This window comes from Nyctibius grandis, chromosome 5, assembly GCF_013368605.1.
Source record: "Nyctibius grandis isolate bNycGra1 chromosome 5, bNycGra1.pri, whole genome shotgun sequence".
In the NCBI taxonomy this organism is placed as follows: Eukaryota; Metazoa; Chordata; class Aves; order Nyctibiiformes; family Nyctibiidae; genus Nyctibius; species Nyctibius grandis.
In genome coordinates, this window is record NC_090662.1 from 58,983,490 (window position 1) to 59,010,997 (window position 27,508).

At 41.7% G+C, this 27,508-nt stretch overlaps 1 protein-coding gene across 6 annotated transcripts in view; it reads left to right on the plus strand.

Moving 5' to 3' along the window:
- TCF20 (transcription factor 20) overlaps window positions 1-27,508 on the plus strand; it is a 135,074-nt gene that overhangs the window by 85,010 nt on the left and 22,556 nt on the right. For all 6 annotated transcript variants that reach the window (XM_068401961.1, XM_068401964.1, XM_068401965.1 and 3 more), the window contains one exon: window positions 5,902-11,520. In XM_068401961.1, the coding sequence (XP_068258062.1) occupies window positions 5,938-11,520 (5,583 nt within the window). In that variant the 5' untranslated portion in view covers window positions 5,902-5,937. The remainder of the gene's footprint in view (window positions 1-5,901; window positions 11,521-27,508) is intronic.

Genomic DNA, 27,508 nt, shown 5'->3' on the forward strand with positions numbered 1-27,508 from the left:
GGTCTCCCCTCAGCCTCCTTTTCTCCAGGCTAAACAACCCCAGTTCCCTCAGCTGCTCTTCATAAGACTTGTTCTCCAGACCCTTCACCAGCTTCATTGCCCTTCTTTGGACTCTCTCCAGCACCTCAATGTCCTTCTTGTAGTGAGGGGCCCAAAACTGAACACAGTATTCAAGGTGCAGCCTCACCAGTGCCAAGTATAGGGGGGATGACCACTTCCCTTGTCCTGATGACCACACTATTTCTGATACAAGCCAGGATGCTATTGGCCTTCTTGGCCACCTGGGCACACTGCTGACTTGTATCAATACCCCCAGGTCCTTTTCCACCAGGGAGCTTTCCATCCAGAGTTACCCAAGCCTGTAGCGGTGCATGGGGTTGTTGTGACCCAAGTGCAGGACCTGACACTTGGCCTTGTTCAACCTCATACAGTTGGCCTTGGCCCATCGATCCAGCCTGTCGAGATCCCTCTGCAGAGCCTTCCTACCTTCAAGCAGATCAACACTCCACCCAACTTGGTGTCGTCTGCAAACTTACTGAGGGTGCACTTGATCCCCTCGTCCTGATCATTGATAAAGATATTGAACAGAACTGGCCCCAACTCTGAGCCCTGGGGAACACCACTTGTGACTGGCCGCCAACTGGATTTAACTCCATTCACCACAACTTTTTGGGCCCGGCCATCCAGCCAGTTTTTTACACAGCGAAGAGCATGCCCATCCAAACCAGCAGCAGCCAGTTTCTCCAGGAGAATGCTGTGGGAGACTGTGTCAAAGGCTTTACTAAAGTTCAGGTAGACAATATCCACAGCCTTTCCCTCATCCAGTAAGCGGGTCATCTTGTCATAAAAGGAGATCAGGTTAGTCAAGCAGGACCTGCCTTTCATAAACACATGCTGACTGGGCCTGATCACTGGTTGTCCTGTATGTCCCCCATGATAGCACTCAAGACGATCTGCTCCATAATCTTCCCTGACACTGAGGTCAGACTGACAGGCGTGTAGTTTTCTGGATCTTCCTTCTAGCCCTTCGTGTAGATGGTCATCACATTTTCTGACCTCCAGTCACCTGGGACCTCCCTGGTTAGCCAGAACTGCTGATAAATGATGGAAAGTGGCTTGGTGAGCAGTTCCGCCAGCTCCAAGTACCTTTGGGTGGATCCCATCCGGCCCCATAGACTTGTGTGTGTCTAAGCAGTGTAGCAGGTCTTTAACCATTTCCCCGTGGATTATGGGGGCTTCACTCTGCTCCCTGCCCTCCAGCTCAGGGGGCTGGGTACCCAGAGAACAACTGGTCTTACTACTAAAGACTGAGGCAAAGAAGGCATTAAGCACCTCAGCCTTTTCCTCATCCTTTGTCACCATGTTTCCTCCCGCATCCAGTAAAGGATGTGATTCTCCTTGGCCCTCCTCTTGTGGCTAATGTATTTGTAGAAACATTTTTTATTGCCTTTTACAGCAGTGGCCAGATTAAGTTCTAACTGGGCTTTGGCCCTTCTAATTTTTTCCCTGCATAACCTCACGACATCCTTGTAGTCCTCCTGAGTGGCCTGTCCCTTCTTCCAAAGCTCATAAACTCTCCTTTTTTTCCCCTGAGTTCCAGCCAAAACTCTCTGTTCAGCCAGGCCGGTCGTCTTCCGCGCCGGCTTGTCTTCTGGCATATGGGGACAGCCTGCTCCTATGCCTTTAAGATTTCTTTCTATGTCTTTAAGAAGACACAGTGAGGAAGGACAAAAATGGTAATTTTTGTGTTTTGTGTGGGTTGTGACTAGAAATGGCTACAGAGAGGTATGTATATCTCTGCTATTTGCACAGCATTTAGCAAATAAGTCTATTTTAATCAGAAGCCTGGACACTATAAAAAAAAAAAACAAACACTTGTTCATGGACATTTTTTGACATGGAAAATGCTATCTTACTCTTTGTCACCTGCCTGTCCTGATAAGCATGCTAGGAAGTGAGAGGTCTTTGACAGATCACTGAAAATACATTGCATTTGACTGCTGCCTGAGACTTCTCTGCACAGATGGGTCACAGTAGTCAACCCAAATCTAAAGAAAATTTAACGAAGCAGAAAGACAATACAAGCTTGTAATATGCTTCCTTTGTTCCTACCAGGTTGAAGGCAAATTTTGATTACTGGGATATTGGGGAAGATGCATGTGTTGGGGCAGAGTGAAACGTCTTAGCCTAGTGAATGTAGTCTGTAATCTCTAGGTGGATGTGCTTAGATGGCTCTACAGCTACAGGCTATAAATACTTGAGCAGAATGGTGAAGCTTTATTGAGAGAGCAGGATGCGCATGTAGTGAGGATATCAGTGTGACACTGGAATAGTGAAAGCTGTGCCAGCATCTTACCTTCCCTTTGAATGAATGGGGAAGGCTTTGGATGTTTTTGTTGTCTGCACTGGAAAATGCTATAAATGTGTGTAATTTGTGGCTTTAATGGAGCAGTTTATTGGAGGTGAGACTTTGCCCCTCCTACTGGGGATGGGATTATGGATGTGTACCACCATTATGGAGTTTAATATGATTGTGTTGTCATCTCTAGTCAGCAGCTGGTGTATCGTTCTCTTGAGTTTCTGCACGTGGAGGAGTATGTAACAGCTGAAAATGTTTTCTTTAAAGGCTTCCAGTAAGAAATTAATGAAATGAATATATTTTTTTCGTGTGAATCTAGTTAGACTTTGAAGGCCTCATCTGTCTGAATGTATTTTATTAACAAGGCTGGCCCATGGAATTATTCTTGGTGGTTTTGCTGAGAACATAGCACTTAGATCTAAGCACTTTACAGTGCTGTTATTATTAAGAAAGATTATTGTAATAGTAATTTCAATAGTCCTGTATTTATAGTACATTAATGACAGGAAATGTGCTATATATCTTAAATTATCAATGATGTAATGGATTGAAACACCTCCTATCTTTTCTTTCTCCTGTTATTAATGAAATGCTTTTTTTTTTTTTGGCTGCAATGCTACTGGTTATGTTACTCAAGTTAAGCTCCTTGTGACATATGCAAAACAAGTGGTGTTCTGTAGGAGACATGAAAACAGAAAACATTTGCTTAGGGCACCAGTAATTTAAGTTCTCCTGATGAAAACTTTTTGTTTATTTGTCAGGCTAAAATCCAAAATTAAAAAAAAAAAAAAGAGAACAGCATGTTCTCCCTGTTTTGAGTTAGCATATATATCTTCTGGACTAAATAAATATTATGTGATTGCAAGAGATTATGGAGGATAGGAATTTGTGCCTCAGGCTGACCTTTACTGGATCTCTGTTCCAAAAGGTATTTTACAGTATCTTGTGCTGTTTCTGTTCCATTATGTAATTAAAATTATTCTTTTTAATAGTGAGGAACTCTTAAGAATGGTTCCTAGCATTGTTAACGTATGTTAGCAGTTTTCAAGCCTTTGTTAGTATTATTATAGAAGAATGAATATCATCAGTGATGAAAGTTTTTGTATGATGTAATGCAAAAGCGGCTTCTTGAGACTTTGTTCAGACTATGCAAAGTAAGCTTTGTTAAAGTCATATTTAAAAATTTAGTCTGAGATTCTGTAGAGAGACTGAGCCTGTGATGAGGATGGAAATGTTGCTTTCATGAGAAGAGGATGCAAAGCACATGACTGCCAGGGTGTGCCTGCAGCCTCTGCCACATGAATGTTGCTGATTGCAGAGCCCCAAACTGCTTATCTAGAGAAGCTACTTTCTAACATCTGCCAGGTACAGTAGGTGTTCTCTTACCTTTAGTTCGATAACCTCAGTCTATTTCTGAGTATGTTTTCTTTCCTGCTTCTATTTTTTGTCCCATTTTTCACCTTAACAGCAAGTCATACAAAAAGGGAGAAAGCAGCTCGTGTTGGGTATCCCAATTTTGAGGGCAGGAGCTTCAAACTGATGAAACATCAAAGGGGATAATTCAGAAAAGGGAGGGGTTTAGCCATAAGAAGCCCAAACTGGACTGATTGGCATGGTATGGCGTTCATAGAAGTGCTATTCATGCAATTTGTGTAGTCTTTGAAATGCTAAAAAAGTGGAATTTCAGCAGAACAGCAAACCTGTCTTATAGTATGACACTTAAAGATTCTTTAAAACAGCAGTAAAGTTGGCTTCCTAGAAGGGGAGAGACAGAATTGGAAGTATCAATAATTTTAGAATTCCCTTGTGATGCTAATGTTTCAGTAATATTCTTGTGGATGTCAAGCTGCATGAACCAGGGCCACAACACAAAGATGCCTTTGAGTTAGCAGAGAGGGATTGTGTAGACATGTGTTGTGGTAGGGTTTTTTAGTGTGTGTTCCATAGCCTGCATGCACAAATAGGTAGTAGAAACCCAAATATAACCAGGGTGCCTTTCTGAAAGACCCTAATAGTGGAGTTAGAGCCTTCTGTATATAAGATACATCTTAATAAAAGAAAATCTTGAGAAGCAGATGGGAAAAGATCATGATGCAAGACATCTCCTGCATCTCCTCATTCGTATGCCTGTTTTCTTGGGATTCTGGTGATCTTCTACTTGAACAAAACTTTTAAGTGCAAAACTAGACTTTAATTCTGAGTGGGTTCAGTTGAACGTGGCAAGCACAGAACAAGGCTAAACGAGAAAACATAATGCAGGCAAGTCTTACAGGAAGTCTCCAATCTGAGGAGTCAAGGTTCTGTTTCCTGGAAAAGTGTGGGCATTGTCTTAACATTTATTTAAAGGAAGCACTCTTTCCAGGTGGCTTTATCCAGTTTGTTTTCAGGAAGAGAAAACCACAAGGTGTTTCAGAAATGAAATGCTTTTGCCATCTGTTTATTTTTATTTATTTAAATTAAAAAAAAAAAAAAGAAGTGTATATGCATATACTTCTTCATTACCATACTTTTCTTAATATGTCTAGTGATGTGTCAGGCTTTTACTGAAGGACTAGCCAGGGTCCCCAAACAATTTTGCAGCTGTAGTTCAGTCCTTGAGGATGAGTCATGATTCCACACGCTGAATAATAGATTGAAGTACATAGGAGAGCCTTCCTGAAGTGCATTTACTTAGGAGTTGCATATGTAAATGTAGATGGTCATACATGATGTTCCAAAATATATGTTCTGGTTGACAAATGTTTTCAGTTAAGTTTCATTCAAGGTAATGTAAAAGTCCTAAGGGATGAAGTTGTAGACCCTTTTGCTCAAATAGAGCGGACTTGTTCTGACTGTCTGTCTTTTAAAACAAAGCAGACATGGCAGGGGGGGAAAATACTATGTGTTTTCTTGCTGTGTTGGTTTTCACCTAAAAGTGTCGCTGGAATAGTCAGAAACAGAGCATGGAACAGATGTCTTTGAGCATGCTGGTGCCAGTTCTTTCAGAGGTTCCCGTAAATCCTTTTCTGGTATCTTGGTTTGAGCTTTGGTCAATTATATCTTGAATGTTTTCTAATAGAGATCTTTCTCAGAGTGAAACATGGGTCTAAGTGTGGTTTGAGAGTGTAGCAGGGTTCTTGTTGTTGCATCTTTAAACATGGTAGCAAAATACTTGATTACTCCCAGTGTTAGCCATAGAGAATAGCTGGAGGGTGAGGATTGTTCTCTCCTTTGCAAAATGTTGTTGGAAGTTTGTTTTTTTCAGGGGTGTGTAAATGGACCCCATTAGTAAATGACCTTGGGGAAATGTTAACGCTGAAAATGTACTCCAACTGGTAGTAGGCTGCTGACTTGTATTTTCTTGAAAGTGAGTGATTCCTCTTACTTGCACTACCTGGAAGGTTGGAAAGTTGCAAGGAGAGGGGATACACATTGATGTACCAGAAAGCAGGAGGCAAATACTAAATTTTAATTGCTATTAAAACGGTGAAATTGAGCAGTGTATTGGTGTGATGTGGAGAGGTGGATGCTATACCTTTTTTTTTCTCTTTCTCCCCATTTAGGAGGGCTTTCGAGCTGCCGCTCTGCTGCTGAACAGCATGCAGTCCTTTCGGGAGCAAAGTAGTTACCACGGAAACCAGCAGAGCTACCCGCAGGAAGTGCACGGTTCATCCCGACTGGAAGAGTTCAGCCCCCGCCAGCAGGCCCAGATGTTCCAGAGCTTTGGAGGAGGTGCTGGCAGTGGACGTCGCGGAGCAACAGGAGCCTCTACAGCAATGCCTGGTGAGAGCTCTGGCCATCAGAGCTACCAAGGTTTCAGAAAAGAAGCAGGCGAGTTTTACTATATGGCTGCCAACAAAGATCCGGTGGCGTCAGGAGGGCAGCAGCCACCTCAGCGCAGGCCTTCTGGACCAGTACAGAGCTATGGGCCCCCTCAAGGGAGTAGCTTTGGGAGTCAGTATGGGAGTGAGGGACATGTGGGCCAGTTTCAAACACAGCACTCGACTCTTGGGGGTGTATCCCACTATCAACAGGATTATACTGGTCCGTTTTCTCCAGGGACTGCCCAGTATCAGCAGCAGGGTTCTAGCCAGCAGCAGCAGGTGCAGCAGCTGAGACAGCAGATCTATCAGTCTCATCAGCCTTTACCCCAGGCTTCCAGCCAGTCTGCTTCTAGCACCTCGCATTTGCAGCCAATGCAGCGTCCATCCACCCTGCCTTCCTCTGCGTCTGGGTACCAGTTACGTGTGGGTCAGTTCAGCCAACACTATCAGCCACCTTCGTCGTCCTCCTCCTCCTCTTTCCCCTCCCCGCAGCGTTTTGGCCAGTCAGGACAGAATTATGATGGAAGCTACAGTGTGAATTCTGGGTCGCAGTATGAAGGCCATGCTGTGGGTTCCAATGCACAGGCATATGGGACTCAGTCAAACTACAGCTTTCAGACTCAACCAATGAAAAGCTTTGAGCAGTCTAAGCTGCCCCAAAGCGGGCAGCAGGGGCAGCAGCAACAGCACCCACCTCAGCATGTAATGCAGTATTCAAATGCTGCCACCAAGCTCTCTCTCCAAAGTCAAGTGGGGCAGTACAGCCAGACTGAAGTTCCTGTAAGGTCACCGATGCAGTTCCACCAAAACTTCAGTCCAATCTCTAATCCATCTCCTGCTGCGTCTGTTGTTCAGTCTCCAAGCTGCAGCTCTACCCCTTCTCCACTCATGCCAGGTGGAGAAAATCTCCAGTGTGGGCAAGGCAACATGTCCATGGGTTCTAGAAACCGAATCCTGCAGATGATGCCTCAGCTTAGTCCTACACCATCTATGATGCCAAGCCCCAATGCTCATGCAGGGGGATTCAAGGGGTTTGGGCTGGAAGGACTGCAGGAAAAAAGGCTCACAGATCCAGGGCTGAGCAGCCTGAGTGCCCTAAGTTCTCAAGTGGCCAATCTGCCCAACACAGTCCAGCACATGTTGCTCTCGGATGCCTTGGCACCTCAGAAAAAATGTTCCAAAAGGTCATCCTCTTCAAAGAAGGCCGACAGCTGCACCAACTCAGAAGGCTCCTCTCAGGCAGAGGAGCAACTGAAGTCTCCCCTGGCAGAGTCCCTTGATGGTGGCTGTTCCAGTAGTTCAGAGGATCATGGGGAAAGGGTGAGACAGCTGAGTGGCCAGAGCACCAGCTCAGACACCACTTACAAAGGGGGTAACTTAGAGAGATCCAACTCCTCACCAGCACAAGGCTCTCAGAATGAGCCATCAAAACTCAGCAGCAGCCCTGCAGCTAGGGAAGATGTGGCCTCCCCTGATGGGAAGGAAGCTGTGGTGGCTGTGGAAAATGCCCCAAAAGTGAATGAAAAGGCAGTTGGGGTGATTGTCTCCCGGGAAGCCATGACAGGAAGAGTAGAAAAGTCAGGTGGACAAGATAAACCTGCGCAAGATGATGCTTCCACAGCCACTCAGGCACCAGCTAGTGCTAGTGGAGCGAAAGAAGCTGGGCATGCGGGGACGCAGCCAGAAACTCAAGGAGGAAGTAAAGGGAGCAAAAGTGGAGATAACACTAACCATAATGGAGAGGGGAACAGCCAGCCTGGTCATGCAGTTGTTGGGCCAAATTTTCCTGCAAGAACAGAACCTTCCAAATCCTCTGGCAGTTTAAGATACAGTTACAAGGATAATATAGCAGCTAGTATACAGAGAAATATTGGTGGCTTTCCACAGTATCCTTCTGGTCAAGATAAAGGGGATTTTCCAGGGCACACTGAGCGCAAAGGCCGGAATGAGAAGTTTCCTAGCCTCCTACAGGAGGTCTTACAGGGGTACCACCATCATCCAGACAGAAGGTATTCTAGGAACGCACAGGAGCATTCTGGGATGGCTGGCAGTTTGGAGGGAGCCATGAGGCCCAATATCTTAATTAGTCAAACCAATGAACTGACCAATAGAGGCCTCTTAAATAAAAGCATGGGGTCTCTCCTGGAAGGCCCTCACTGGGGTCCCTGGGATAGGAAGTCTAGCAGTGCAGCTCCTGACATGAAGCAGATAAATCTGGCTGATTACCCTATTGCTAGAAAGTTTGATGTGGAGTCTCAGTCTCCTGCCCATGAAGGAGGAGCGCTCTCAGAGAGGAGATCAGTGATCTGTGACATATCTCCATTAAGGCAACTTGTCAGAGATCCTGGCCCTCACCCAATGGGGCACATGGGTCCTGAGGCCAGAAGTGGAAGGAGTGAACGTCTTGCCCCTGGCTTGAGCCAGTCAGTAATACTCCCTGGTGGTTTAGTATCCATGGAAACAAAGATGAAAGCTCACAGTGGGCAAATAAAAGAAGAAGATTTTGAACAGTCAAAAAGCTCAGCTAGTCTCAATAATAAAAAAACAGGAGACCATTGTCATCCTGCTGGCATCAAGCATGAATCTTTCCGAGGCAACGCTAGCCCTGGAGCTGCAGTCTCTGATGCTGCTCCAGACTACATTCCCCATCAGGACAGCAGATCGACACAGATGAGACGAGCACCTGGCAGAACTGGAAGCAGCAGGGGTAAATCACCTTCTCAATTTCAGGATCTTGCTGATAAGCTGAAAATGTCACCAGGCAGAAGCAGAGGCCCAGGGACAGATCTGCATCACATGAACCCACACATGACACTATCTGAAAGAGTTAACAGGGGTTCCTTGCATTCTGCTTACCCTCAGAATTCAGAAGGCCCGTCTTTGGCTTCAGCATATCACACAAATGCTAGGCCTCATGCTTTCGGTGACCCTAGCCAGAGTTTAAATTCCCAGTATCATTACAAGAGACAGATATACCAGCAACAGCAAGAAGAATACAAAGATTGGGCAAGCAGCACAGCTCAGGGTGTGATTGCTGCAGCTCAGCACAGGCAGGAGGGAGCAAGGAAGAGCCCAAGACAACAGCAGTTTTTGGAAAGAGTAAGGAGTCCCTTAAAGAATGACAAGGATGGAATGATGTACCTTCAAGGTAGCTCTTACCATGATACTGGAAGCCAGGAAGCTGGGCGTTGCGTCATGGGGAGTGACAGTACTCAGAGCAAATGCACCGAACTGAAACACGGTAACCAGAAGTTGCAGCATCACGAGTCTGGTTGGGACCTCTCTCGGCAAACTTCTCCTGCCAAAAGCAGTGGCCCTCTTGGAGCAGCCAACCAAAAAAGATTTTGCCCTCAAGACAGTGATGGGCATCGCCGAGAGGAATCTATGGATTTGCCCAAGCCTAGTAATGCCATGCTCAGGCTTCCTGGCCAGGAAGACCAGTCTCCTCAAAATCCATTAATCATGAGGAGGAGAGTCCGTTCTTTCATCTCGCCCATCCCTACCAAAAGACAGCCACAGGATACGAGGAACAGTGGCAGTGAGGATAAAGGGAGACTGATGACTTCAGCAAAAGAAGGAGCTGATAAAACGTACAACTCCTATGCCCATTCATCTCAAAGCCAAGATGTTGGCAAGTCAGTTGCAAAGGGAGATTCCTTCAAGGACCTGCCCAGTCCTGATAATAGGAATTGCCCTGCTGTGTCCCTCACAAGCCCGGCTAAGACCAAAATATTGCCCCCAAGAAAAGGGCGAGGATTAAAACTGGAAGCTATTGTTCAAAAAATTACATCTCCCAATATTAGGAGAAGTGTTTCTACCAACAGTGCTGAAACTGGTGCAGATACTGTCACTCTTGATGACATCCTGTCCCTTAAGAGTGGACCTGAAGGAGGAAATGTGGCTGGACATGGACCAGAGGCTGAGAAGAGAAAAGGAGAGATGTCAGATCAAGTGGGACCAGCAAGCCAGGATACAACTGGTGAAATAACTCTTCCAAGATCTTCAGAAGAGTGGCAAAGCAGTGAGGATGATAAAACCAAGAAAGAGGTCCCTGAAACTGCCAGTGCTGGTAAAGAAGGAGCAGGATCCAGTGCAGCACCACTGCCTTCTCAGAAGTCAGGTGGTCAGGGAAGGTCTGATGGATCTGTAAGTGGAGCTGGAACTCTGACCTTTTCCGACTCAAAAACAATCTCCCCTTCCAGTGTGTTTACTTCTGAACCAAATCCAAAGTCTGAGGAAAAAGATGGAGATGCGACAAACATTTCACCCAAGCCAGATGGTTTCCCTCCAAAGGGATATTTTCCTTCTGGAAAGAAAAAGGGGAGGCCAATTGGGAGCGTGAACAAGCAGAAGAAGCAGCAGCAGCAGCAACTGCCACCACCCCCACCACCCCCACCAGTACCTTCACAGTCTTCAGAAGGGGTAGGTGGTGGTGAGCCAAAACCGAAGAGGCAAAGGAGGGAGAGGCGAAAACCTGCAGCACAGCCACGGAAGCGGAAGCCTAGACGGGCTGCTCCAATTGTGGAGCCTCAAGAACCAGAGATCAAGCTTAAATATGCTACCCAGTCTGTAGATAAAACTGACTCCAAGAATAAGTCCTTTTTCCCTTATATTCATGTGGTAAACAAGTGTGAATTAGGCGCTGTGTGCACAATCATTAACGCTGAGGAAGAGGAGCAGAACAAACTGGTGAGGGGTCGGAAAGGACAGAGGTCTTCAACACCCCCTCCTAGCAATGCGGAGAGCAAAGTGCTGCCCACCTCAACTTTCATGCTGCAGGGCCCTGTAGTAACAGAGTCTTCTGTCTTAGGGCATCTGGTTTGCTGCCTGTGTGGCAAATGGGCCAGCTATCGTAACATGGGTGACCTCTTTGGTCCTTTCTACCCCCAGGATTACGCAGCCACTTTGCCCAAGAACCCGCCTCCAAAGAGGGCCACAGAAATGCAGAGCAAGGTCAAGGTACGGCACAAAAGTGCTTCTAATGGTTCCAAGACAGATACAGAAGAGGAGGAGGAACAGCAACAACAGAAGGAACAAAGAAGCCTAGCTGCTCATCCCCGCTTTAAGAGGCGGCACCGCTCTGAGGACTGTAGTGGAGCCTCTCGGTCACTTTCAAGGGGAGCTTCTTGTAAAAAAGCAACCACTGACAGTGGTGGTGAAAAGACTCCTTTGGACTCAAAACCCTCTATGCCCACTTCAGAAGGTGGCACTGAGCTGGAGTTACAAATTCCTGAACTACCTCTTGACAGCAATGAATTTTGGGTCCATGAGGGTTGTATTCTCTGGGCCAATGGGATCTACCTGGTCTGTGGCAGGCTCTATGGGCTGCAGGAAGCTGTGGAGATTGCAAGAGAGATGGTGAGTACCTAACTCTGCTATACAAAATTATTTGTTTTCATTTGCAATATGTATACCATTCGGAATACCATTTTCCCTTCTTCTTCTCTCATGTCTTAAGCAATCATCTTTCATCTTAAATAAATCTCTAGTGATGTCCTTTTGATGGCCTCATTTAGATCTATGCCACACCTGATCAGACAGATTTTTCAGGCATCAAAAAGCTGGATGCTCATTACGTACTAAAAGTTCTGGGTGTCCAAAGGCTTTCTCATGGCCACAATGATCTTTTTTTATCCTCCTTATTCTATCCTGTTAGATATTTAATATTCTCTAGGGCTCTTCTTGGAGTCATACAGTGAAAGGACAAGTGGCAGCAGACACAAATTGCAACAAAGAAAATTCCAGTTCGATATTAAGCAAAAAATTTCACAATGAGGGGGGTCAAATATTGGATTGAGGGAGGGAGAACGACAGAAGCTGTGGAACATCTATTCTTGGAGTTGCACAAATGTGACTGGGCAAGACCCCAAGCAATCCACTTTACCTCTGAAGTTGTATCTAGCTTCAAAGTTGGCTCCGCTTTCAGCAGAGGTCCCTTCCAGCCTAAGTTATTCTGTGACTATAACACATATTGTACAACTATAGGAGAATCTGCAGTCCTTACAAAATCAGGTGGATAGAGTAGAATCGCACAGAGGTCTGTAAGCTTTAAGTGAAACGTGGATGGGTTTAGTATTCATTAATTCAATACAAATTATACCACGAATCACACTGATAATTGACTTTCTCCAAAGTGCAAGTATACAATGAGTGAGAAGAAATGTGTAAAATTAAAGCAGGGACAAAGGAAGAGCTTTATTCATGACCACCTGTTTGTGGATGGAGACACTTCTTGATTTTCTGAGACATAAGCTGACACTTTAAAACCAACCGTTATGTGGTTTTCTTTGCCATCATCAGTATGCTGCATCCCTTTATTTATGGTTACCTTTTGCATTATGCTTTTTTTTTTCATGGAAGAGGCACTAGACTTTTTCCTGTTGCCTTCAGATTATTCCTTTTCTAAACAGTGTTAGGATCCATTTTTTATCTTCTTTTCGCTCTGTATTGTTACATACAGCATGTTCCTTTCCTCCCCATGAGCTTTTCTCTTCATGTTTGATTCCTGGCTTGTTCTGCATTTTCCCCTCACTGTTCTTTGATGGTAATTACATGCTGCTTTGCCCTGACTTGTTTTGGCCTGCATTCTTGTTTTTAGCCTCTCATTAAACAAAGTTAGTTAATTTCATTTGTTTTCATCGAGCCGTGCCTGCATGCTTGTTCTGATGCAACTGCTGAATTTCTTATCTCTGATAATTGCGAGGTTTCTTTTGGGATCTCCACCACAATTTGGATTCTGCTCGCAATGTGGCTGTGCTTTCGTATGTCTTGTAGTTCACCAGTATTTAGAATTTGGATTGCTCCAGCCTGATTTTTCCCTTTTTCCTGTTTTCAGGGTCTGTCTTTCATTTATGATCCTTGTTCTCCCAATAGCAAATGCCTTCTCTGCAAGTTCTTGAACCAAGCTGTCCTCCAGCAATCCTTTTTGTGTTCCTGTACCTGCAAAGGGGGTATGCCTGGCAGAAACATGCTATGCTGATAGGCTCTAATCAAACTTGACAAATAGTAGCCCATTATCCACAACATTTTTATATGGGTTTTGCATGTCGTTTGACGCCTAGTTCTTTCTCTGCGTGAGATCTTGATGACTTTCTGACTGAATACGCTTTGGCCTACCCTTTATCACTTTCTTCCAACTGTTATGATCATCTCCTCGTCACAAAGACAATTGATTTTTTTCTCCTCTTCTTAACCCTTTCATCTGCCCTTATACAAGAACATCTCCTGTCTCCCTCGAACCTTGTGTCCTTTCTCCCTACCTCTTTCCTTTAATCACTTGCTCAACTCCTAGCTTTTCTTTTCCCTCATAGTACCTGTAGACATGAGTGTTTCACATTTTTTTTTAAAAACTGCACAAAATGGCTGTGGCCTCTCTTGCCTTTGCAACTACCTCTTGATTTCCTTTCCCTTTTTTCATCTCAGAATTCTTTGAGTGCATTGTCTGGGGCTCTTGTCCTCCACTGCAGCTTCAATCGTGCTCCATTACAATTATGATGAGTGTTTATGGTGATCTCTTCCTAGCTCAGGTTCAGATCCAGTACTTCATTTTCCTTTCCCTGTCAGCTACATTTGTCACTATCAGCTGTGCTGCTCTTGAAGTGTTTTTTCTACTGTTGTTTTCCATCTGTATCCTCTTTTGATTATCTCCTTACTTTCCACTATTTTTTGCAGAAGCTGTTGTTCATTACTTACAGCTTTTTGTGTGAAGTTCACTGAAGTTCTGCTTGTGCTTTCCTTCCCTTTATCCTGGAATGCCATGCCTTTGGGTAGCTTTTGGTAACCTGGTCACTTTGTTCCAGAGTCTTTTAGAGCTTCCTTTTTGCTCCAGGTTCTTGTTCTTCTGCCACAAACTTAAAAATTGTTCTTGAATCCATGGCAAGTTCTCAGACTCTCACTTCAAAACGTGGCTTTTAATCTACGTCATCCTTAATCCATTGTCTGCCATCTTGTTCTGATTTTCTTGTCACTCAGATTCACAATCTCCTCATTTGATTCTAAAATTATTTCTTCCTAATCCTTCCTATTTAACGCTGTAAGAAATACTGCTTACTTTCTGTATGTGAGAAGTAATATGTAGCCTGTCAGTGCTCTCCGCTGTTCTGTCTGGGTCTGTTTTTAATCTAGTTATAAGACTCTGAACTTTCAGAGGCAGGGACCATTTTCTTGTGTGTGCTTTGTTTTGTTAGGTCTCACACAAACATGGTTACAAGTGTCCTAGCTGAATGCTGGGCTCTTCTGCGTTACATCCATGAGAGTAATCCATCTTTCTCTTTCACCTCTGTCACAAATAATGGCATAGGTTTTAGCATTATTTTTTCCTTAACCTTTTTATCGTATTGTAGCAAATTGTAGTGCTGTATTCTTCTCTGGAAGCAGTATGTCCTCCCCCGTTCAGTTAGGAGAGTGTTATATGCAACATGAAGATGGCAGTCAGGGTATTCAGAGGTGTACCTGCCAGAAGCCATCCCCAGGCAGTGGAGAGGCTCTGTTGAACTAGACTCTTTTGCCCCGCTGCCTGAGGATAGCCTTCTGGCTCAGACAGCTGATTTCCTCTGCTTGATGCGTGTGCTCTTTCTTTATCTCTTTCTTGCTTTGCAAGTGCATTTTCTTTTTGCTCCATCTGACGTGCAGTTCATCAGTGTTAGTGTCCTGGAAGAGCAGATGTGCAAACCATGTAACTGCTTGCTAGCAGGAGAGAGTAGACAGATGTGTTCACAAGAATACAGGAATCTAGGTCTTAAATTTGGTCTAGGGTAAGGAAAGACATTAGTTCATGGCATATGAAGGGTCTTGAGCCTGGAATTGAATAATTCATGTATGTAACACATTCTGTGCAGATGAAATACTGCCATAATTCAAATTCTGTGTGAACTGTTTGTAATACCCACAAAGGGCAAATGTGCACCAAATTTAAACTGAATCCATACCATTAAGTGAGTTGAAATATTTTCTTTAGAGATCTGGCTCTATTGTTGTTGCTTATGCAGCATCCTAGTATAGAAATAAGAAACTTAAACTTCTAGTCAAAGGCCATAAACCATCGAACCATGATGTAGAGGTAGTGGCATAAGTAACCTGTCCTGCATTTCTTTCTCACACAAACTCGCTTGTTTTTTCTCACGTGGAAGCTGCTTATAGATTTTATTTTTTTTTTTTCCCCAAACACCTCTGTTTCTCATTTGCCTTCCAGAATCAGGAAGGAATTTGAAACATTTTTCTTGCTATGTTAAGTTTTCTGTTCCTTATATGAATAAATGTCTGTGTCTTACTGCATTTTTTGAGAACAGCCCCATGGTCAATCTCAAGGAAGACTTAGAACGTATGTGAGATTGCTCAAAGATTGACTTGTACCAGATGCTCTAGAAGAATTTGAAATGGGAAGGTATTATCTTAAAAAGGTTTATCAAACTGTGAAGTGACTCTCCTGAGCTTTGAGCTTTCCTTAAAGTCTGATTTCACTCTAGACTGAAGATGGTGTGAATGTGTATTATATTCTAAGCAGCAATCTAGCTGGCTTCCAAAGTGCTAGAATCTGCCTTTCTCAAAGGCAAAAAGGTGTTCCTCTGCTCTGGCCGCTCCAGAGGGTTCTGAGAATGTGAATAGCTGATCAGATTAATTGGGTTGCTTCAGATGCAGAATGGCTTCATCTTTGTCCTTATTTTGAGGTTCAAAGTAGATACCCCAGCAGATGGACCTACCTGCCAAGTAGTCTGTCTTTCTCTCTTAAACTGCTTGTTAAACCGTAGAAAGGGTGCTAACTGGCCTTCATGCAGTTGGGCATTTTTGGTTCCAAGGCTAATGAAATCTTAAACTGAAAAAATACCATCTCCTTAGTGCTGGATGATCATGTTGCCTATAGAATGCTTTCTTTCAAATATTGAAGGTGGCTGTGTTTTGGGCTAGGTAAAGCAGATTTGTAAGTGATTTGGCATAAGAACTTTGCCTTGTGATACTAGGAATCTTACAGCAGGTATTCCTGCAGCAGGTTTGAAAATACATCCATAGTCTTCCTCTGGAAATTTTTTGGTCTCTCTTCTTACGGTCATATCAACCATTTCTTTGCATTTATAGATTTGGAAAACTAACAGTTGCATGCAGTTTGCTATAAATACCTTTAAGGAAACAGTTTCCTACCTTGTTTATCTTCTCATTGTTTTCCTATACATGAGAAACTCATGTTCATGCAAGATGAAATCTTGGTTACCTTTGAAACTGGCAAAATTATGAAGTCCCTTTCGTAGTTGTCAGCAGATTTAATGTTCAAAAGAATTGATGGTCTTTATTCTCAGTATTAAATTTAGGAAGCTGTAAGTGAAGAGAAGTACAATGCAGAGAACATTCTTTGTGTTAGGTTGAGTTGCAGAATCTGAGAAGACAGTTCTACTGTTGTTTTCTAAAAAGCTGTTCACCAGGAGGTGGTTTGCTGTTTCTTGGAAATTTTTCTGTAAAACACTTTTTTCCCAAGGCGGAGAGAGGCTCTGGCCTAGCACAGGTATTACTTCTGTTGGGGTTTTTTTGTTGGGTTTGTTTGTTTGTTTGTTTGTTTTTTGTTTTTTTTTAATTATTTTTCTTCCCCCTCCACCTGCCCTTGTCAGAATTGAGCTTGCTGAAGGTAAATCTAGCTCTTGTTTCTGCTGACAGTGCTCTGTGAAAGGAAAACTTGCTTATCCCCCTTTTCAAGATATCTTTTAAAAAGTCTAAAGAATTTAATGATTTTCTTATAAATCTCTGCTTCATCCCCAGCTTGAGAAATCTTTTAATCCTTGCACATGGAAAGAAGTCCTTGGAACCTGTTTCCTGTGTTGCTTCTTATTGAAAAGATCATCTTGGGTTTCAGTCAGGAGAACTTCAGAGAAACAAGCAGTGAAGGGTAAAATCTGTCCCTCATCTACAATATGGAAGGAGATTCTGGGCTTTCTCTCACGAGTCTGGAATTTTGTCTGTCCGACTCTCCATTATTATTTTCTTTCAAAATTATCTTTCAAAGTCTACTGCTTACCTGAAGAAGAGAAATCTACCTGTTTTAGGACTGTTAACAAGCCTGTTCAGAAGGTCAGACTGCCTTTTGAGAAGGTTCTTAAAAGTGACATATGGGCTCACAGAAGTTCAGAACCAAAATGCATGTCTCTCTTTGCAAATTGATACTCGGATATTTGAATTTTTCATTACTGTTGGGTAGTGGCAGCCTTCTGGCTCATGAGGAGCGTGCCTTTGTTAGTTTGTAGGGCTGGAGGTAGGTTTACATATGCTATCCATATTTCACAGAGAACAACTTCTGGTTTTGCACAGCAGAGTTGTCCTTGACCACTTAGGACTCCTGCTAGTTGATCTGCAAGAGTATCTTATCTGTGGAAATCTGTACAATAGAGGAAATAGGGGTTGCCTATCTATAATATTTTGTTTACTCTCTTGCTTTCATAGAACAATTTTCTTCTGTTTACCTCTACCGTTATGGACCCTAGCTGTAAATTGGGTAAAGAAAGGTGCCTGGAGGGATCACTAGGAATTAAGCTATTTATATTCTCAGATTTGGGAAATCAAAGCCTAACAAAAATGCTCCTACCCGCTGTAAGTAATTGCTTTTAAAAGGTTCCTAACTGTGTGGCTAATCAAATACCTTAGCTAGGGAATCAGTATGAACTGAGAGAATTGTGGAAGTTTAGCTACCTCTGGCAAAACAAAGCAAAACAGTTTCTAGCTCCAGAAACCGGATTAGTGTAGCACCATGAGTCTGAAGGTATCTGTTTATTCTGAATGTGTCATTTGGCACAGATGTGCTTTGTTATCCTGAAGCCAGGCTAGGAGTGAGTTGCTGTCAAGAGGGGTGATCCTACTTTTTATTCTCTTTGCAAGCTGCTTGCTCCCACTGTTTCCCTTGTGCTAGATCTACCAACTGTGCATTTGCACAGTGGGTTGATTTTTAGCTAGCTAATCCATCAGAAGACTAGCTTGGAGTGGGGGATCCTTCTACCAGATCAGCCATCTGAATCCGCTTACTCTCTGAACCGTGTTTGCTGCAGAGAGGGCCCTTTCCACTGGTAGTTGTAACCATAAGATCAGGTTAGCCATAACACAAAATTGTGCCCAGGTGACACCACCACTTGAAAGTGTTTTAGGCCCACAGTGCTACTGTTTCTAAGGGTTGGGAGATGATTGCTAACCTCTTTTCGTTATCCTTCTTTTTAGAGAAGAAAAATGTGCAGAACCTGACATTTTTTTTTTCCTGTCCAAAAAACCTCTCAAAGTTCTGCATCAGGTCAGAGTTCAGCTGAAATAATAATCTGCTGCTTCAAAGACCACATGCCTGACAAACACAGGAAGGAAAACCTGTGTTTCTTACACCCAGACCTGTAATAGTAAGGAGAAATTTCCAGAGTAGGAAGAAGTGACACTGGAGCTTGTTAATTTTTCACTGTGGGGAAAGTGAAACCAGTAACGAATTTAAAAAGTGCTTGTTAGCAGTGCTTGAAAAAAGGGTGTATTGAGAATGTTGTCAGCTTATTTTTATCTCTGGCAACAGCTTTTAGTATGCTTTAACCCCTCAAGTGAGGAGTGCCACAGAATCTCGAGGCACCTTCTACAATTACAATTAAAGTGCTTGAGTTCTTGATTTTCATTGATGAACTGCATCCAAACATCTAGTTGTCTGAGCTGGAAATGTGCTTGCTTTCTTGAAGACAGTCCTTAGTACAATTAGTTTAACATTTGTTTTCATTCCTCAGGAAATGGCAGCATCTTTAATGTTCTTCCGCAGTGTTACAAAAACAAGGAAGCATGAAATTTCGGGTGGAGAAGAAATTCTGAAAGACAGGCTGAATAATGAACTTCAGATTTGGCTTTCTCAGAAAGGCATTGCCATCTGCTGTGCCACTGAAACTCTCTGTGCTGTCATGACTCCTGATCTGTAAGAGTGTGCTGCCACAGAGATGAGAACCTGGTAGGAGCCCCTGTTGTATCTCAGTTCATTGCCTTTCTCTGGTAGGGACCTAGAAGTGTGAATGACTTAGTGCTACAGCACTTTGTAGCTCACAGCAGCTCTCTGTATTGGTATCACAAGCCCCAAATGCTGAAGAGGTGAGCAGACAGAATCCATATCTACATTTCTGATGAATATATTTCAATATTTTGAGCGATTGGAAGCCATTAATTACATTAGTGAAATGAAACTGGCTTTCCTTGGCTTTATTGTGAGTAGAAATCGGGTAAAATTGGTGCCGTGTATTGGTGATCATGGATTGTAGATGGGAGAAAGTAGAGTTTAGTTAAGGTCTCAAGCATAAAGATGATACTGAGAAAAGAGGAAAGACTTCTCCAATATTGAACTTTTGTATGGGGGCAGAGATAAGATGAAGTGTAGGCAGGAAAGTAATTTCTGTGCATCTTTACTAGCAGACTCCTTTGCCATTAGTTTATCCCAAAGTCTGGGCATTATGTCTGTGCTTGCATGTGGTTTTATATTTTACTGTTTGTCTAGCATGTGGAGTGAGGAAAGCGGAAAATAGATTTACTGACAATAGGGTGTTGGGAAAGAATAGGATGTTTAACCACTTAGGTTAGTTGTAGCCAGGAGCACTGGAAACTTTTATGTAAAAAGCAGCTTGCTCATTCCACAGTTGTGGCCTTTCTATAAAGCATCAGGGATCCTTGAAATCTGTGTACAGTTTTCATTTAAAAATACATTTAAATAACTTTAATTTCTAAGAAGCTCTTCCAAATGTGAATGGGGCCTTCTCTGTGCAGGAGATTTCTAAACAAAGCTTTAGAGCTTTTTGTCTGGCTATCCACAAGCTCACACAATCCTTTTTGTAAGATTTAAGTTGCACGTTACTGTAGAGATGCCAAACTCTTGCTAAATTCTCAATAGCGAGTGAATACAATCCGTTTATGAGTCATTTTAGCTTGAATCTTTGTAAGATGTGCTGGCAAAAAGGTTGTTAAGACTCCCCAAAGTTGGGGAGGAGGGTTGTTGTGCTGTTTGTGTTTTGTTTTGTTAACTTAAACTGAATACTTTTTTTTTTTAACTTAGACTAATTCCAGATGGTAGTCACTTGAGCTGTATCCCCTTAACTTCATTAGAAGAATGATTCTAACAAATAAGTGTTGAAGGACATTCAAGAACTTCAGAAGTTTGTTCTGCTCCATGCCTCTGTGTTTAAAATGGCCTGTATTTGATTACAACTAGGCAAAAATGCAAACCTTAAAATATTTTCCCTTATTTGAAAAAATTATTTTTTCTTAATCTTTCTTTGCTTGTTCAGTTTGAGAAGAGGTTAATTTCTGGAGGTCAGAATTCATGATTTTGTGTTATATACTATTGTATGGATTATTAGAATTAAATTCTATCTTTTGTAAGACTTTTTAAATTAAAAAAAAATACAGTTTCTCCCTTTTATTTTTAAAATAAACATTATCCTGAATACTTTGATCATTGAATAAGCAAAAATAATGCTTCGGCTATGCTAATGTTCTACCATTCATAATAAAGAAAAGCTTTCCAAATACTGCAGTGCAAACCAAGTTCATAAAAAGCTATATAAGCATAGTGCTTTGTGCAGTAAGCAGACTGGGGTAGGAATGGTGCAGGCAAAACTGAGACACTTACTGATGGTGATGTGATATTTTTTTAAAAATACAATCTAGAAAGCAGTTTTTAAACTTTTGTCTTTTCAAATGTAAAATTTCATCTCTCTGCCCATTATAAACCTAGCTATATAACCTCAATATATTGTTTAATTAGAGAAATATGTTCTGAAAGAGGTTAGATTAATTTCCCTAGATTTAGAAAGATGAGTAAAAATAAAACTGAAGTATGATGAGTATTCATGTAATAATTTTAGAAACTACAGCAAAATTAAAACTCAGTTTTTTACCTTGAAGAATATTACTCTGCAGAGACGAGAATTGGAGAAAAGAGGTTCTGTCTGTGCTGCACACTTTGCCTCAGGTTATGGAAGAAGCTAGGAATGGAGTTTGGGTTCCCTGAATCTTAAAACCATCATTTTCAGCTAATCTAAACTATACTGCTTACACTGTTGTGCTCTGGATAGTTTTTCTTTCTTTCTTGGCAGAGGAAATATTTTTCAAACAATTTCATACACTTAGCTGGACTCTGTGTGAAATATAGGATAGTCTTCATGGCTAGAGCACTTTTGGAAAAAAGTTATTAGTGAACCTTCATTGTTATGAATTGGATCTCAGCCAGCTGCTTAGTGATTAAAGTTTAATTGCATGATGATTAGATTTCATTAGTAAGCAATTAGCATTTAACAGCAGTCTTGTATTGCCAAAGCTATGGGTGAGTATAAGTGGCTTGAGCCATGTTGAGAAGGTATGTAGCTGGAGATGAGGGCACAAAGTTGTTTGGGGAATATGGGGATGGGAATTCTGATGTTAGTTGCCCTCAAGAGCTCCATCCTACTGCAGCGTTGAGCTGGGAGGGGAGGGGAGATAGGAGTGGGAAATGGAGCAAATGGCCAAAACGGCACAGCCTGGACATAGGGCACAGCGACTGGCTGTGGATTAGACCTCATGTAGGGAGCTATCAAAAATAATCATCTTCCTCAAAGGGCCCTTTGAAGTTCCGAGTTGCTTTCACAGGAATTCTGGTTTTTGTAGTCTTACTCTACTCCTTGCCACAACTAAAACACTTTTTTCAGAATCCCCCCCTGAACTTGATGACATTCCCATTTTTACTGTGATAGCAGTCCTTGATTGCTTTGTGCCACAGTGGGGTAAATTAGGGGAAAGATAAGTGCAGGGCAAGGGCTGGGCGAAGTAGAATTAGATGAGGGTAGAGGGAGGTAGGAATATAGCAAAAGGTCAAGGCTCCTTTGCTGTTACAGGTACAAAAGAGCAAAGAGTGTCCTGTATAATCCACTTCTGCTCCACTGAGGAGTCTGCTGTGAAGATGAAATATGGTGGTAATTTCATCTAGGCTAAGTTAGGCTTGTTAGAAGCCATTCTTCTCCCCCACGCCTCCCCTTTTGCCAGCGCTACTGCTCTGGGACTGAACCAAGTCAGGTAGCTGATGTGGCCAGCAAATTCTCCCACCCTTCTCATTTTTATCAAGCTAATTTTTTGGCTGGACCAGCTTTCTTGACTCATAGTCTCAGTACTGATAGAGGGAAATGCCTCAGCTAGGGTTAGGAGGGGGCAGCAGGTTGTGCGAATACAAACTGATGTCTTAAAATGGTCTGGAAGTGAGTGGACTGGTCAAGACTGTGACTTCAGATAGAAAGTTTTTCCAGAACGATATTACTAATTACACAAATGAGCAAGTTAAATAAAAGGTGCACTTTAAAATTTGTCTAAGGTGGTTCTCAAATGTATATAGCTTTGCAGCATTTATTACTGATGTCAAGTGCAACCATCTAGTTGTCTAGAAATATGAAAAGGTACGGGGGTTTCTTTATTATTCGATGATCTAGAAGCACTAGGGACTTGGATGTTCCCTCCCCTCCTCTGGCCTAATTTGCCAGCCAGAGTAACCTAAAGCAGGCATTTCCCTTCACTTAAAAGGACCAAAATAGCTGCAGTTTCTTTTGAGGAAATTCTAGCAGTGCTCAGGGTGTGACTTTAATCATGTAGATCCACTTAAGTTGTCTTCAGACTTGCTGAGCTGGTGGTGAGAGTAGACACAACAGCGTGGGACTTAGCGTAAAGTAGCAACCCTACCCAAGACACAAACTCGTGGTGAGTGGCAAAGCCCGCCCAGAGCTCTGCATGCTGCATCTGCACTGTTTGTCAGTACCTGAGCTACCAGTGGTAAAAATAGATTGCGTATGTCTTCCTGAGGTCTGGTCGCACAACCGATCATAACATAAATACACTTACATCTTATCTCAACCAGCTAATTGTTGTCTGTGTCCTACGCTTTCCTTCTGTTGGAGAAATTACTAAAGGATGTTAAAAACAGGTTGCGCAGTCTTCACTTACTAATGTGTTTTATTTTTTTCCTGTTTCTTGCTCCTTACATGTTTTCTTTTGATTTACGCTTAGGTCCCTTAGTTCCAACTCAGCTCTATATCTGTCTTTTTCACATGGCTTATCATTTCACAAAATGTGGTTTTGTTGGTACTTTGCACTATGCTGCTGTTAATAGCATTTTTTCTTGCACCTCTGACTCCTTTATTCTTACTGAGAACTCACGCTTGCTAAATTTCAGAAGGTTATTGATGATTAAAGGAGAGTGTCCAGCTTCATAAAAGACTTACTGCTAAGGGAGGGGAAAAAGGAGGAGGGCGTCCTGGCATGAATCTCTGAAATGGGGACTTTCTCTAAAGGACACTGCTGCTCAATGTGCAACTTGAAAGGAAAGAAAAAAAAAGAGGGGGTCGGGATGGGAGGAAAAGGCAACTTCATGCACTTGAGTTCAGGTTTGAGAACTGTGAACTTCTCAGACTTTGTGCCTGCGCTGTCAAAATTCCCTGATTATTCTGTTAATTAATTAGTCAGTTAATTATTCTGTAAAGTAGGCTTTAAAACCACTTATTTTGTGGCCATTAAGAAAAATTTGTAGGGTGCTTTGAAAATTGAAAGTCCAGAATGTGTTTAAATTATCAGATGTTGTTAATTAAATTGGAGGATTAGGCAGCTGATACAAGGTTGCATGTTTTAGGTGCATAGATGTAATGGGAGGAAGCTAAGTTTAAAGTTTGTTCGGGCATCATTTAGAGTCAGGTCCACAGAAGATAATAAAAATGTTTTGTTATGTGTTCATCTGATGTTAGCTTTCCCTTTTCATGTAGAAAGTTAAAATGCTGAAGGCCCTAACTTGAATGTACTGGTCCTATGTGTAAATTCATTATTATATTTAATAGTTAAGAGTTTTCTGGGGAAATAACTCTTCAAGTTAAATTTAATCACTAAAATTTGAAAGCTGACACGATGCATAACCAGTACTTTCCAGAAGAACAACATTTTTTTTTTTTTTAGATGTTAATTTTAGGAAGTTGTTTAGGTTAGATTAGAAAAATTCCAATACCCGCATTACAGGTACATAAAACTATTTTATGAGGTTTTAATGCAGTCTTAACTCCTGTACTTAAATTTAATTATTCCGCCTTTGAAGTGTCAAACATTATAATTGAGGGGAATAAGGATTCTTTAGTGATGCCACATTGTACTATTCCTCTAAGTAGAAATCCGCAGAGGCAGTTCCTGGGGAACAGGAGGTTTGAATAGTTACCAATAAATTCAGTTTTCTGGACAAATAGCTTCAAGGGTAGTGCCAAAAGAAGAATTTTCTGTTCTCAGTCTCTGAAGCGGTCTAACAAGGAAGACTTTACTGCTGACTTACACTTCTGCTTTTGGGCTAGAGCCTTTAGAGGATGGAGGAATAAGAAGTGAGAAGAGGGTGTGCCTGTGTAAAATAAATGAAAAACCAAACAAAAATGTTTGTGTCCTTCAATTTCTGCCTCAGGTGAAAAAAGATTGGAATTTCTTTTTGATCTTGCAGAGTGACTCATTTCTAGTAGTCTATGGCTCATACCAGTCCTTTTTATCTTAGCATAGACTGATCTAGACTTATAAAAACTGAAGATGTGGCTTGCAAACAGTTAGATTATATTATTGCCTTTACACCAATTCAGCAGTATTCTGAGCCTGAGAGATCTTAATTAGATTTTTTTTTTTTCCCTTCAGATCTGAGGAGAACCACACAGCTCCTTCATCATTAGATGGAGGAAGTTCTTCCCCCATGAGAACAACATTAAGTCTGTCCTTTAAGGAAACTAGTGACACTACCTGAGCAGCTTTGTCATGTCCAGCTGGAATGCCATCCGGCCTTGGACTTCTGCTGCTATTTATATTTGCTGCCGCTTCTAAACTGCTGCTAACTCGTACGAAGTTTTCCTGTGTCGTGTGTCTCTGGCAAGCCTACTGACCCTAGATATTTTTGAATAAATTCAGTTTATAATTCATGAAAAGTAGCTATTATTGTAGTGGGCAGTTTAAGCAGCACATATATCATTATGGTTTGTAGGTTTTTTCCTGATCATTATTGAATAGCAAAAGAACATATTCCTCTTTAAATCCATTCAGATTTTTGGCCAGCAAACATTATTTTACATAGAGCACCTCCTCTGTATCTGAGGTCATTTCATCAGTGTGTGTTACTAATTTGTTTAGTTTTTCTCAACTGTAGTTATTGCTGTAGTTCATGAGCTTGTGTCTTTTCAGTTTTTTTAAACGCTGATGTGTTACTTGACAGCTTATCAGCAAAGAGAGATGTACTGAGTCACAAGCATTTCTCCTTCCACAAGCATTGCACCTTTACTACTGCTCTTGAATTCATTTCACCTGCTGTTGTGGCTCATCTTTGGCTGCTTTTCCTGGGTGGTAGCAACAGTCACCAGTGACCTCAGGAATACTTGTGTGTGCTTTGCTACTCATTATTGTAGCTCTGCTGCCAACTACTGCTTTAGCAGCCATCTGGAGGAGCTGTAGTTTTCTCGTCGTTCTCTCTTTAACAGTACTGAGTAGTATTTTTATTTGCTACCCTTTTTCTAGAGAGCCAAGTTGTTTGTTTTCCAGTAAGATGAGCATTGTACCTTTTTCACCTATCCTTACTTGCAGTTGAATGTATTTTGACTGCACAATAGGAGTGGCTCTTTAGACCTTAATTTAAGAATTGATATTCTTATTAATGAGTAAACATCAATTTGGAATGTTGTTACAAAACATTTTTTTCTAAACTATCATTTTCGCATACCTACTTTCACATTTGTCTGCCAGCTTCCTCTTTTCTTACGCCTCAAACATAAGTTACTTGTCATTATTTTATCTGCCTTTATCCTGCGTCTTTTTCTTCTTTTGGTTTCAAGAACTTATGATCTACTTCCAATCAGTGCATCGTGGCTAATTTTATAATTTCCTAAATGAATTGCCTCACTTTCAAAACCCTGCACGTTTACCTTTGTTTTTCTTCATGGATTTCTTCAAAGCCCTTCCTGTCTGGGATTTCTGCTGAACAATTGGATGTGCTTAGCCTGCTGCTGTGACGGACTCTGCCCAACACTGCTGGCTCAGTCTCACTATTCCTATTTCATCCCTTTGCATCCACCAACGCTTTGTTCTGTATTACTGATGTGTCTTGCATGGTGGGGCTCTGTTTATGATGAGGACTTGCACAGGTTATTACAAACAATGACAAATGGTTTATTTCTGTCCAATGTTACAAGTCTTTGAGTTGTTGGCAGGGGTGGATTTGTGCTGAACCCTTTTTCCTGCCAGGTTGCATAGGTATTTAATATCGTGTCAAAATCTTTTCCGTTTACAGTTTGCCTTGCTCAAAAGCATTTCCTTATTTTTAAGCCTTTACAAAGGTTTTGTTTCTATTCAATGCACTGCCACTAACAACATAGTGATGGTGTCCTTAATGAACTAGACCTCTTTTTTTCTTTGAGCCTTTTAGTAAAAACTAAGGATTATCTTTTTTTGTTTTACTAGAGAAAAACTGGTTCCGTCATGCAGTTTACCTCTTGAAAACAAATTCCTTGAGTTTGTTGCATTTTCTTGTTTATGTCAGTTTTTTTCCTTTTTTTAATGTCACTCCAGTCATTGATATTCAAAGGTATTGCTTTACAGGGGAGAGCTTTTGGTAATTATTTAATTTATCCAAAAACTCTTCCCTTATGGTAGTGATGTTGCTTTGTATTAAGGCAACTGCATGCTGTTGTTTTATACTGCACTCGGTAGACCTTGTGCTAAATAGAAATTCACCATATATTTGGACATTTCCTGTAATCAGTACCTGAGATGGTCTGGAAAGAAATCTAGTACTGGCAGAAGATACAACTGGAATAAATGCTTTCTCTTGCTGACTGTGCTGTTCCCACAACTCTGTATGTCCTTATCATTTAATCACTGCTTGAAAATTTGAATTTCTTTTTCCTCTTTCAAGTCTGCTCTTCTATCTTTCAGACCTTTTTGTAACTAAATTGCACTTATTGTTGCACGTTTAATTCCCCAAAGGAATAGCCAAGATAATGTAAACTGTATCATTTTTTTCTGCTAGACTTGCATACTTTAGCAAATTCAAATCCCTATACTTATAAGTGGTTGTCTGAAATGTTTCTCTTATTCAGGGTTGCTCTTTGTCATCAAAGGAAACAAGATTTACGCATTTCTTGTCGTCTTGGACTTGGTAGTCTATGTATTATTTTAATATTCCTTTTAAAATGTAAAATGGCTAAAAAGGTGTGTACTTAGCCTGCTTAATTTGAAACTAAACGTGCTTTTTCATTACCACTTAAAGTTACTATTTTTTGTTAATTTTGCTAAATCTGTTTTAGTTTATCCATCTGTTTACTCTTGAAGTATCTAATGTCTATTCTGTTTCAGTTAT